This window comes from Rhinoderma darwinii, chromosome 7, assembly GCF_050947455.1.
Source record: "Rhinoderma darwinii isolate aRhiDar2 chromosome 7, aRhiDar2.hap1, whole genome shotgun sequence".
NCBI lineage: Eukaryota > Metazoa > Chordata > Amphibia > Anura > Rhinodermatidae > Rhinoderma > Rhinoderma darwinii.
Genome location: NC_134693.1, coordinates 143,770,204 through 143,783,409, shown reverse-complemented (window position 1 = coordinate 143,783,409; position 13,206 = coordinate 143,770,204). Strand labels below are relative to the sequence as shown.

The 13,206-nt window shown below is 51.9% G+C and overlaps 1 protein-coding gene across 2 annotated transcripts in view; it reads left to right on the top strand.

The window, feature by feature from the left end:
* Positions 1-11,947, top strand: part of RAD54L2 (RAD54 like 2) — an 87,030-nt gene extending 75,083 nt beyond the window's left edge. For both annotated transcript variants that reach the window (XM_075831954.1, XM_075831953.1), the window contains 15 exons: positions 93-226; positions 348-544; positions 799-1,141; positions 2,164-2,341; positions 2,482-2,700; positions 3,046-3,164; positions 4,865-4,983; positions 5,419-5,518; positions 5,625-5,830; positions 5,913-6,088; positions 6,188-6,384; positions 6,477-6,673; positions 7,107-7,196; positions 8,323-8,415; positions 8,835-11,947. In XM_075831954.1, the coding sequence (XP_075688069.1) occupies positions 93-226; positions 348-544; positions 799-1,141; positions 2,164-2,341; positions 2,482-2,700; positions 3,046-3,164; positions 4,865-4,983; positions 5,419-5,518; positions 5,625-5,830; positions 5,913-6,088; positions 6,188-6,384; positions 6,477-6,673; positions 7,107-7,196; positions 8,323-8,415; positions 8,835-9,628 (3,162 nt within the window). In that variant the 3' untranslated portion in view covers positions 9,629-11,947. The remainder of the gene's footprint in view (positions 1-92; positions 227-347; positions 545-798; positions 1,142-2,163; positions 2,342-2,481; positions 2,701-3,045; positions 3,165-4,864; positions 4,984-5,418; positions 5,519-5,624; positions 5,831-5,912; positions 6,089-6,187; positions 6,385-6,476; positions 6,674-7,106; positions 7,197-8,322; positions 8,416-8,834) is intronic.
* Positions 11,948-13,206: the final 1,259 nt, after the last annotated feature.

Sequence of the window (13,206 nt, the reverse complement as noted above, 5' to 3'; positions counted from 1 at the left end):
ATGCATTGTGTGAACGTGGCTGATCAGGCTCTGGTGCCGCATGCCGTGGGCGTCCTCCATGTTGGTTCTCACCTGCTTCTTTCCCTCCTCAGGTGAACACTCTGCAGAATTGGCTCGCTGAGTTTAACATGTGGCTTCCGGCTCCCGAAACGTTACCTCCTGACCACAACCCTGAGTTTCTCCGGCCTCGGTCCTTTAAGGTTCACACCATGAACGATGAGCACAAGTGCGTGTCCGCAGGCCGCGGGGGGTTCCGGCTCTTGACGTTACGGCGTTTCCAATTCAGTTTATTGGGTGAATGTAATAATTATTATTTGATTGATTTTTATATATTTTTTTCCCTCCAGAACAACCGCTGCTCGAGCCAAAGTTGTGAATAGCTGGGCGTCCAATGGGGGCGTCCTATTAATGGGGTATGAGATGTACCGGCTCCTGTCGCTCAAGAAATCCTTCACTGTGGGCCGAAAGAAAAGGAGCAAGAAAGCAGCCGGACCCGTGATCATCGACCTGGACGAGGAGGATCGCCAACAAGAGATGCTAAAAGGTTGGTGTTCCCAGCGCTGATAATGGCGCCGCACGAACCGCATCATACGCCGAAGCCTTGCTGGCAGCTTTATGCAAAAGACATCCAAGAAATATTTGTAGGACGGATTGTAAGGAGAACGCGTCGCCGAGCTGAAAAAAACGGATTGTATTTCCGTGCAAATTTTGTTTTTTAACTGAACTGCAGCGACCAAAATATAAATACGTGAATGTCATCGGTGTAATTTATTGCTAATCTCCCCTCCCCCTTCATAGGGATTGAAAAGGCTTTGTCGCGGCCGGGCCCGGACGTGGTCATCTGTGATGAAGGACATCGTATAAAGAACTGTCACGCCAGCACGTCCCAGGCCCTGAAGAACATTCGGTCCCGGCGGAGGGTGGTGTTGACCGGATACCCCCTGCAGAACAACCTCATTGAGTACTGGTGCATGGTGGACTTTGTGCGGCCGGACTTTCTGGGCACGAGGCAGGAGTTCAGTAACATGTTTGAGAGGCCGATTCTCAATGGACAGTGCGCCGACAGCACGCCGCAGGACAAACGCCTCATGCGGTATCGCAGCCACGTCCTCCACAGCCTCCTGGAAGGCTTCGTGCAGAGGTAAGAGCAGCGCAAATACGTCTCCTAGGGGTGTAAGACCGTACAGTAAGGGCTAGTTCACACGGCGCTTTGCAGGCGGGTCCCGCTGTAAAATCCGCCGCAAAACTATTCCTGTCATTGGCAGGAAGATTCCTCCTTCCATTGACTTCAATGGGAGGTTCCGGTGGAATCCGCCTGAAGGATGAGCAGGATGATGCTTTGTCCGGCGTGCTGAAAAAAATCAGCGGGAAAAATAAGCGTCTGACTCCCATTGAAATCTACGGATTCCGCCTGTAAAATTCCTACATGTGAACATAGTCTAAGGACTGGTTCATACGGAGCTTTTCGTAGGCAGGAAAAATCTGCCTCAAAATTCCTTCTGGAATTTTTAGGGAAGATTTTGACCTGCCTGTGCATTTTTGCCGCGGATTAGTGGCATTTTTCGCCCATGGGCATAAAACGGCACAAAAAATTTTTTTCAATGGAAGGTCAGAGGCGGAACCACGGCAAAAAAAGGACTTGCTTCTTTTTCCCCGTGAGTGGCAAAAAAAACCCACGCCTCTGCCTCCCTTTGAAATCAATGGAAGGTGATTTTGGCCGTATTTTGTTGCTGATTCCGACGCGGTTTCTGTGTCAAAATCCGTGCCAAACATTTCTGTGAACTGGGTCTAAACACACACACACACACACACACACACACACACACACACACAAAGTACACACACATACAAAGTACACACACACACAAAGTACACACACATATATATATACACAAAGCACACGCACATACGTACAAAATACACACACACTTGCCTTATAATCCGGCACTAGATGTGTGACGATGCTGAGGATCCTGTTATGAGCTACCAATGTATAGGCATCACCACACACACACACACCTATACACACACGTTGCAGATTTTCAGGACCTTCGTGCTGTGTGGACTTGTTCTTACACTACCGCTGCACCGTTCCAATGGGAAACCTCCTACGATGTTTGTCTGTCCTGTGTGTAATTCTTGTGTTCTCTGTTTTCACCTTAGACGCGGGCACACGGTTTTGAAGGTCCAGCTCCCTTCTAAAGAAGAACATGTGATCTTGGTTCGCCTGTCCCCAATACAGAGGGCCCTGTACACGGAGTTCATGAACCGGTTCCGGGATGCAGGGAATAGCGGCTGGCTCGGCCTCAATCCCCTGAAAGCTTTCTGTGTGTGCTGCAAGGTGAGTGCCGTGTCCGGTGTTACCTACAATCCTCCGTCAGTCTCTGGCGGTTGCTGCTGATGATGATGATGGCGTCCTTCACCCACACGCCTGCCATCCTCCGCACGATGCGTCACCCTAAATACTTGTTTTTTCTTCAGATTTGGAATCACCCGGATGTGCTGTACGAGGCGCTCCAGAAGGAGAACTTGGCCAATGAGCAGGATTTGGATGTCGATGATCTCGGAACCAACGCTCGATGCCAGTCCCAGGGTCCAAAGGTCAAAGTGGAAACTGAGGCTGCCAACAGCAAGCTGCTACAGGGCATGGGCTTCAACCCCAGCCAGGAGAAAGCCAATCAAGTGGTTACGTATGAATGGGTGAGTGTCTGAACCCCCTGATCTGCCCCCTCCATTAACCCCATACTTGCTGCTGCAGGAAGCAGCTCCCCCACATGGCGATGATATTACACACAATTACTACGGTTCCTCGCAGCAGACGACAATCGCTGATCGCCGTGAGGTTTCCAGGTTTGCTTTGTCATTGTGTCCAGAAGACGGGGTTCTACAATTCCTGTGCTAGGACCCCGTCATTTCTCCAATGTTATTTCCTGACCTCTTTATGACCTGTCAGGAGGCGACAGAACGAGGAAAAGCCTCTGAATTGTGACGTTGACCGTGACCTCCGTCCTGTCCGAGCACCAACAATGTCTTCCTTCTCTCCAGGCCAAGGAGATTCTGTGCGACTACCAAACCGGCTTATTGCCAAACTCCCCGAAGATGGTGATTCTGTTTCACCTGATTGAGGAAAGCATGAAACTGGGCGACAAGATCCTGGTGTTCAGGTGTGTGATACACGGGGTGTACGGTGATCCTGGGGGTGAGGTGCGGTGTGATACACGGGCTGTACGGTGCGGTGTTGCTGGGTGATACGTGGGCTGGTGCGGTGTTGCTGGGTGATACGTGGGCTGGTGCGGTGTTGCTGGGTGATACGTGGGCTGGTGCGGTGTTGCTGGGTGATACGTGGGCTGGTGCGGTGCTGCTGGGTGATACGTGGGCTGGTGCGGTGTTGCTGGGTGATACGTGGGCTGGTGCGGTGCTGCTGGGTGATACGTGGGCTGGTGCGGTGTTGCTGGGTGATACGTGGGCTGGTGCGGTGTTGCTGGGTGATACGTGGGCTGGTGCGGTGCTGCTGGGTGATACGTGGGCTGGTGCGGTGCTGCTGGGTGATACGTGGGCTGGTGCGGTGTTGCTGGGTGATACGTGGGCTGGTGCGGTGTTGCTGGGTGATACGTGGGCTGGTGCGGTGTTGCTGGGTGATACGTGGGCTGGTGCGGTGTTGCTGGGTGATACGTGGGCTGGTGCGGTGTTGCTGGGTGATACGTGGGCTGGTGCGGTGTTGCTGGGTGATACGTGGGCTGGTGCGGTGTTGCTGGGTGATACGTGGGCTGGTGCGGTGTTGCTGGGTGATACGTGGGCTGGTGCGGTGTTGCTGGGTGATACGTGGGCTGGTGCGGTGTTGCTGGGTGATACGTGGGCTGGTGCGGTGTTGCTGGGTGATACGTGGGCTGGTGCGGTGTTGCTGGGTGATACGTGGGCTGGTGCGGTGTTGCTGGGTGATACGTGGGCTGGTGCGGTGTTGCTGGGTGATACGTGGGCTGGTGCGGTGTTGCTGGGTGATACGTGGGCTGGTGCGGTGTTGCTGGGTGATACGCGGGCTGGTGCGGTGTTGCTGGGTGATACGTGGGCTGGTGCGGTGTTGCTGGGTGATACGTGGGTTGGTGCGGTGTTGCTGGGTGATACGTGGGCTGGTGCGGTGTTGCTGGGTGATACGTGGGCTGGTGCGGTGTTGCTGGGTGATACGTGGGCTGGTGCGGTGTTGCTGGGTGATACGTGGGCTGGTGCGGTGTTGCTGGGTGATACGTGGGCTGGTGCGGTGTTGCTGGGTGATACGTGGGCTGGTGCGGTGTTGCTGGGTGATACGTGGGCTGGTGCGGTGTTGCTGGGTGATACGTGGGCTGGTGCGGTGTTGCTGGGTGATACGTGGGCTGGTGCGGTGTTGCTGGGTGATACGTGGGCTGGTGCAGTGTTCACTCCTTGTAAGGCCCTGTTCACACCACGTTTACAATGCACTTGCAGCGTGTGCACCAGGAAAGCTCCCGACTTACATGTTAAACGTGTCCATGGGGCTCCATTAGCCCAACAGAGGCCAAATGAATTGTGTTCCGGCCTCTGTCGAGATGGCGTACGTTGGAATACTATTTTATTAGCTTTTCCATACAACAAGATGCCACAAAAACCGCGACCAGCGCTGTATATACACGTTGTATTTTTGCATTGGAGCCTATGGGTAATGTACGGCACTGTATGGCACTGTATGGCACTGTACGGCACTGTATGGCACTGTATGGCACTGTACGGCACGGGTCTCAGGCATCTGTTAAACATTTATTCCATGAGGTTTTTATTCGCTTTTGCCGGCGTATACATTAAATGTGGCCAAAAATGCAATGTGAATGGAGCCTAACGCACTGTCCTCCTCCAGTCAGAGCTTGTCTACACTTTCCATCATTGAAGATTTTTTAGCGAAGAGATCAATGCCGATCACACCTGGTAGCGAAAGTCAGGAGCGGAACACGTGGATCCGAAATATCCACTATTACAGTGAGTAGAATAAGGAGGACTCCACCGTCACATGACTGTTAACCCTTGTGCTGCTGAATTATGCAAATTAGATTGAAAAATAACAGTGCACCAGTTTTATAATACCCATTGTGACACTTGACGGCGTGCTGGGGGGGGGGTGTTAACGCCAGCGGCCCTCCCCAGATCACCTTACCCGTTCCCTGCTTATCTTGACCCAGGCAGCACAAGAGCCGGTCACTGTCATTAACCCTCCGTTCACTGGTCATAAAACAAGATGCCGCGTAGCCTGTTCTGCTGACATCTTGTGGCCAATGTGGAAACTGCAGCATTTATTTTTGCAGCTTTATGTCCTCCCCTCCCGCACACCTTTAGTGTCTGGTTTATGTCATTCAGAACCCTCTGTAATGTCCCTTTTTACAGTAATATATATATTTGTTCTTCTCCTTTTATAAGGGTTGGATGGGAGCACTTCAGCCTCAGAAAGGGAGCGATTAATAAACCAGTTCAATGACCCTGCTAATGAGAATGTCTGGCTGTTCTTACTGTCCACACGGTGAGTGGGGGAGGGGTGTGTGTCGGTACAAATGACGTTGAGTGGTGATTGAATTTGTGAGGATATTGTCATCAGTCCACGTCTGACATCAGCAGTTTTCTTCCAGTGCCGGCTGCCTGGGTGTCAACCTGATAGGCGCTAACCGGGTGGTCGTGTTCGATGCTTCGTGGAACCCGTGTCATGATGCCCAGGCCGTGTGTCGCGTGTACAGATACGGGCAGAGGAAACCTTGCCACATTTACCGTCTTGTGTCTGACTTCACCTTAGAGAGGAAGATTTACGATCGCCAGATCACCAAGCAGGGGATGTCAGGTGAGTGTGAAGCCGAGCGGGCGGCGTTGTTTTATGCCGCGTGTTCAGATGGCGATGTAACTGGCGCCGCGTCTCTACTCAGATCGTGTAGTCGATGATCTCAATCCAGAAGTGAATTTCACCCGGAGGGAGGTGGAGAATCTGCTGCATTTTGTGGAGGAGGAGCCGGACCTGTCCCGCCAGCACGTGGACCCCTCTAAATTCCATGAGACTGTGCTGCAGAAGGCATGTGTAATATACCCCAACCTCATCACCAAGGTAACTGCTCCCCCGAACACGGCGGCACCGACACCTGGTGAATGACGGATCTCGATGTTGCCTTCACATTGGATGTCTGTGTGATTTTCCGTCTTGCAGGATCCCTTCCAACATGAATCTCTTCTCCTGGATCGTAAGGAACAAAAGCTGACGCTGGCTGAGAAGAAAGCGGCAAAGCGCAGTTATGAGGAGGAGAAGAGGGCGTCTGTGCCCTACACCCGGCCGTCCTATACCCAATACTACCCAGCACCGGACCACAACCTGGCAAACCTCCCGGCGTTCACCCAGAGGAACTGGTGAGGGAGCAGGCGCTGACCCGGGGAGTGGCAGCTTTTGTAGGAGGTCTATAGAATATTAAGTGCAATTATTATTATTTTTTCTATACCAGGCGGCCATTGCTGAAGACGGATGAGCGGCCTGTGGCCAGTGTCCGACCTCTGCAGACCACGCCGATCCCTATGATGCCGCGGCACATGCCTGTCGGCCATGCTGGGTCTGCGTCCGGCTCTGTCCCCTCCTTTAACTTCCCAGTAAACTACCTGCAGAGGGCGGGGGTCCTTGTCCAGAAGGTTGTCACCACCACAGGCAAGTACCATAACCAGAGGCGTGCAGCTCCTCCAGCCTATATGTAATAAGTGACTGCACAGGAGACGTCCCTCCAGGATAAGACGCCGTCCGCACTTAAATTGTCATCTCCGTTGGTTTCTCTACAAATTGGTAAAAACGATGGATGTCGTCCCATTGACTTCAATATCAAAAACTACAGATGGGAAAACATTTTCCTTTTCTGCATTTAACTCAATGGGACAATTAATGGGATTACAGACGAGACATCCCCCGCCCCCAGATCTGTCGTCCCCCTGATTACCATATAACCCCCCTCCCCCAAATACGATGAATAATCAGGACGACGCATCCGTTTGGAGACGGGGTCTGTCATGTGTATTGGTCGTTCTGGTGTGTGAGACGAGTGCGCTGTCTGACTGATCCCAGAGGTTCTTTATTATCTTTCCTGTAGATATTGTTATACCTGGAATGACGACATCCACGGACGTTCAGGCGCGAATCAGCGCAGGCGAGAGCATTCACGTTATCCGGGGCACAAAAGGTGAGGAGTCTGGAGTGTGAGAGACACTGGCACTTTACCATTGACTGCCCTATATCCCCCAGCTACTTTCTAATAGACTTTGTGCTTCAGTTCTTTACCATTTTCAAGATCTCTGCTTGCTGTCAGTCGATGGCAACATTCATTGTTTACATCCAGCAGCTGAAACCTCTCTGGACCTAGTCCTGCTTACACAGCTGATACATTTCACTTGCACTAATACATTGTCACAAACTCCCAGCTGTATGTGCAGAACTAGGTCAGGACAAATTTTCAGCCTTTGGAGGTAAGCAATAAATGTTCCTATTCACTTACCGCAAACAGAGATCTTAAAAATGTTGCACACCTTTTAAAGAGGAGCGGTCACTAGGTCAGAGGAGTTGAACTGGTTTACTGACCTGAATAGATCTCTCCCTGATTCCAGCGCTGGCTTTGTTTTTTGTCCTGGATCCCCCAGTTCCAGAGATACGGCCCCGTTGTGTTGGCTCCCTCTATGCTAATTTGCTGTAATTAACCAACCGGGGCGTGAACTACCCTCAAGCTGCCTCGCGCTGATTGGTCCTTATCAGAGGCGGGGAAGTTAGCTCCACCCCGCTGGTTAACTACAGCAAATTAGCATATGGAGAGCCAATACAATGGGGCCATATCTAGAACGGCGGGAAAAAATAAAACCCGCGCTGGAATGAGGGCGACAGCGTTATTCAGGTCGGTAAACCCAGTTCCGTTTATATGACCTCGTGACAGGTTCTCTATAATAAATTTGGTGGCGCCTGCTATGAGCACTTTAACTTTAATCCAGTTTCTGGCGTAATTTATGGTAAATATGACGTTCCGTTGGAGGCCCCGCCGCTCCTGCTAAGCCCCGCCCTCTTTTAGTTCCACTTTCGTAAAGTGGCGAGCGAAGTAAAGTCACAAATCTTAGGACAACTAATTTTGCTCCTTTTTTTTCCCGCCAGAAAACTTGTGTGAACCTTTTAATATATTCCACACTATTTTTTTGAAAGTCGCGACATGTCTTTGTTAAACAAGGATGAGGCGTTATTTACTGCACCGGCCCTTTAATTGTTCACGTTTTCTTCATTTTCTGTTTACGGCAATATCACGCCGCTGATCTCCCTTGTAATTACAGGAACGTACATTCGTACCAGCGATGGGCGGATATTCGCCATCAGGTCAAGCAGCAAACAGAAGAGCTCTGAATCGCGGCGCTCTGCGCAGTTAGGTAATGTGCTGCCGCCCTATAAGCAGCGTCAGAAAACCGTCCAATGGCGATCTTCCTGTCCAGTCTGAATGTGACGTTTCCTGACGAGAAGCCCTGCCCATATATCCCTCTGTGAGGGACCGAGCCCTCTGTGAGGGACCGAGCCGTCCATGTAAGACCTGGGCAGCCATACATCTACTTCATGCTGCCGCAGGGGAAATGTGTGGCGAGCCGGATCCCTGGCGGCTGCGATCTCATAGGGATTGTCTCTGATGAAGCTTCCCCTCCCCCTTTCATCTTTTGCTCTATCATTGTGTCTGTGCGGTAATTGGACCGGTTCGCCCCGATCTCTGCCCTTTTATTCGGGGGCTGTTGCTTTATCTTTGTTTTCACGGCCCGCGCTGCGTTGACCGTTTTCTTATCTCTGTTTTTATCCACAGGTGCCCAGGGACACGGCCCGGGCCAGGCTGGAGCTTATTTGAGTAATGGGCGTCATACGTCTAGCCCGCCTTCCCAAGACAACGAGGAGCCTTCACGACCAATGTCTCCTGACAGCCCGGAGATTCTGAGCGAGCTGCAGCAATATGCAGAAGCGGCGGTTTCTCGCAGCTCTCACGGCACCCCTCAACTTCCGAACCCCAACATTCAGCATCAAGGTCTGATTCAAGCGCCCAAAACACAGTCCAGAAAGCGCAAGGAGCGACCTGACCAATCCAGCCAGTGGTCGTCCAGTAAGCGGCACCCCTTCAGCCAGCTGCCGTACCCCGGTTTGGCAGGCTTTGGCATCACCCCCTCCTCATTGAACCACAGCTTATCAAGGGCAGCGAACTCTCTGTATATGGGGGCCGGCGGTGGCGCCTCCCACTTCCAGCTGCCCTCCTTGCTGTCGGACGCACCGTTAGGCCTCTCGATGGCTCCTGACCCTCTACTGAACCCCACCTCGGGCACCTCCTCAGCCCCCTCCAGTGTGCCCCCTTACCTTCTGCCCCCTTCTTTGTCTTTGCCCTACACGCAGCCATTACCAGCTCAGACACGAATGTTTGCCCCATTTCCATCTTCAATGCTGAGCCGAGGACTCTCCAGTAACAGCGCAGCATCGACCTACCCTGGCTACCTCTCCTCCCAGTCCGGCTACCAACCTGCGTCCCACTCCCTTCCACTGGGCGAGGGAGAGCTGGACTCCAGCGAGGAGGACGGGAGAGATGACGACGTGGTGGAGGTAACTGGGAAGTGAGGACTTTTGTCATGTTGCCACCTGGACTGTGCCTCCCCCCGCTCCGCTGCGTCACGGCGCCGGATCTACAGTAGTGGGGGGTAAACGCTGCAGCGCCCTGAATAAGCGCTGCCGGGCGAACAAGCACAGATTCATCATTGTCATTCCACAGGGAAGGGGCAGGACGGAGGGTTTGACGTCCCCTCCCCGAGAACTCCTCATGACGACCGCCCTGATGTCAGTTGTTGGACTTCCAGATAAACTTTCCTTCCTAAACCCTTTCTTACAGCCGAACGGCACGTGGGATTATCTCAGACGTTGACCTGCGCAGAGAGTCCACGATGGTCACACGTCCGCCATCACAGAGCAGCGGATTCAGTCAGAGCTGCGCCACTGTCCTCTTTAGCGGGGTGTAGTCCGCATTAGGAGGGGATGGGAGACTGATCTCTGGCGTGGAGCGCTGCGCAGAGTTCAGGTCAGTCCGCCGGTTACCTGCGTGGAGCGCTGCGCAGAGTTCAGGTCAGTCCGCCGGTTACCCGCGTGGAGCGCTGCGCAGAGTTCAGGTCAGTCCGCCGGTTACCCGCGTGGCATCAGAAAGTGACGTTCTACAGTCACAGGAAGTGGCATTTAAATTAGTTGCAGATTAAATTTTTTCGACAGGTTGGGAAACACCATCCACTGTAGTCCCGGCAGTGAAGGGGTTAATACGCTCCGCTCCTTCAGGTATTTTACTGTATTTCTTTTAACTATTATTTTTTTTTTGTTCGGGTTTTCCCTCCGTCGCATGATATAAAGTACAGATACGCAAAACAAATTTATAGGGGAAGTCGTGTCGACGCAGTGTTACATGGGGGAGGGGGAGTCACACTGCGAATGCCAAGTAGAAATTAGTCATTGAATTGAACTATTATTAAATATAAAAAATTATATTGGGGGTGGGGGGGGGAGCAACATCTGTAAATGGTTTGTCGTCCGTCCAGTAGGCAAATCTGGGGTGTTAAAAACATTTTCCCGAAAACCTAGAAAAAAAAATGTTCAAGCCATTGAGTCTCTTCTGTCACGTTGTTAGGCCTCGGCCGGGTCCGTAATCAATGCCCGTCATTGGGGGCACAGCCGGCCGCTGACAGTCACCCGCATTTTCAGACTGTAAAAAGCTAAATATAAGACGTCCTATCTTTCTACGGCCCGGACGTCTTCCCGTACACATACAGAAAGGGCTCCGTAATTATGGACGATTTTTACGGTCGTGTACATGGCGCCTTAGGTCCGCTATTTGGGGGACGGCCGCTGCCTGCATTTTCGGGCCGTTCTATACAAAGTACGGGAGAACGGCCCGTAAAATACGAAAAGTAGGACATGCTCCATAATTCCCGGCACGCACACCCATCCGTAGCGATACAGAACGGTGTCCGTGGCCAATAGAACTGAATGGATCCGCAATTCCGGAGATTTTTTATGGTCGTGCACACGGGGCCTTAATCGTTGGATTCAGTTGAGTTTCTCCGTCATATCGGCTGCTGGGAAAAGGTGACGGTCGCGCCGCTGTTACAGAAGCGGACAGAAGAGGACGATGCCAGGTGTAAGGCCGGCCGGGGAAATGTTCTGGTCGCGTCGCTGCTCTTCCGGACTTGGCAGATTTTCCCCGTTGCGCTCTATCGCGCCTCCCCCACTCGTTGTTTTAAGGGGTAAATTGCAAACGATCAAATGTCTGTAAACGCGTCATTAAATCTTACAATGTCCACTGCGGTGAGAAGAGGATGCGTCATGGCGTCTCGTACGATGCTGCAATGTGACCAATCAACGGACGCGCTACCTCTAGTTAACCCCCTCCCTGCTGCAGCTCTTCACGAGGTGGTGTTAGAGGGAACGTAGATGCTCAGGATTATCCCACAGCGAGGTGTGAGTTGTTTGGGGCCCCGGGCTCCTCTCCGTCATAACATCCGGCACAAATTCGCCAAATGAGATAATTGCCCCCGTTGCGTCTGCGCAGGACAACCCCCCTCCCCAAGTATTCACCAGGGAGTAGCGGCACTTGTACCTCGTGCCCCCGTGATGTCAGCAGCTCCTGACGAGTGGCTGGGCCTTATGTGATGAGCCTGCCCTGCGAGGACGTGACGTGCCCGGTGGGGAGCGCTGGCGGACCTCGGCGGGGTGTCAGGACGGTTATTCATCTATTTGTTTATAGATATCTATTTATTTCTATGGTCTCGTGCCCCATGTCAACAACCTATATATATGGAAAAAAATGAGATTGACCAGTTACTCAAGGCCGTCATGCTGGGGAGGTAATGAATATCCGCCATTTTTGTTTTCTTTTTTTTGTAAAATAAATGTTAAATCAAAAAAAAGTTATTTATTGTGGTAATAATACGAATATATAAAGTTCCATCTGGAAAGTAAATCCGTTTTCCCTCAGTCCCGTCAGCAGCACAACATATGGGGGACCTCCGCCCTGACAGCTGATCAGACATCACAGGGAGGGAGCGCTGGGCCGCTGACGGGACTGAGGGAAAACCCATTCACATTCTAAGGGCCTGTTCACATCACCGTTCGCTTTCCGTTGCGGGGTTCCGTCGGGTGAACAACGGAAAGTGAAACCACAGCTACCATTTCAGTCACCATTGATATCAATGGTGACGGAAACATCGCTAATGGTTTCCATTTGTCAGCATTCCAGATTTCCGTTTTAACGACGAAATCAATAGCGCAGTCAACTCCGCTATTGATTCCGTAGGAAAAACGGAAATCTGCTGGAATGGTGACGAACGGAGGCCATTAGCGATGTTTCCGTCACCATTGATTTGCATGGGTCCGTGTGCGGTCAGATATTTCAGCGGACAGCGCACTGCCGTCATTTACGTTGGTCTGAATGAGGCCTCGGGGTATGTTCACACGCAGTGTTTTCAGGGCATAAACGCCTATAAACATCTGCCCATTGAAATCAATTGGAAAAATAGCATATCGTTCATATGTGGCGTTTTTTCACGGCGGTTTTAAAAAACGGAGTATAAAAAGACGTAAGGCCCTGTTCACACAGAGTATTTTGACGTGGAAACTGCTCTGAAAAAAACGTCCGAAAATGCCTCCCTTTGATTTCAATGGAAGGCGGAGGCGGCTTTCTCCAGCGAGCAGTAAAACTGCCTCGCGGCAGAAAGAAGGGACATGCCCGATCTTCGCGCGTTTACGCCTCTGACCGCCCATTGACATCAATGGGAGGCAGAGAAGCGCATTAAGCTGAGTTTTTTGCCCGTAGCACCCAATGAGTGCGAGCGAAAAACGCTGTGAAAATCGCGGCAAACGCTGTGCAGGACGGTCAAAATCTGCCTCAAAATCCCAAACGGAATTTTGAGGCAGAATTTTCCTCCTGCAAAAAAACTCAGTGAACGAGGCCATAAAAGAAGTCGCGTGTCATTTCTTGAGGTGGTTTTTGGAGCTGATTTTTCACTGGAAAACACCTCAAAAGACGCCTGAAACTCAAGAGCTGTTTTCCCTTTTCCCTTGAAAACCCGCTCTGTATTTTCAGACATTTTTGCGCACTGCGTGTGAACAGAGCCTTACACGTTCCTATCCGCAGCGCACGCCGGGGGGGGGGGGGGGGG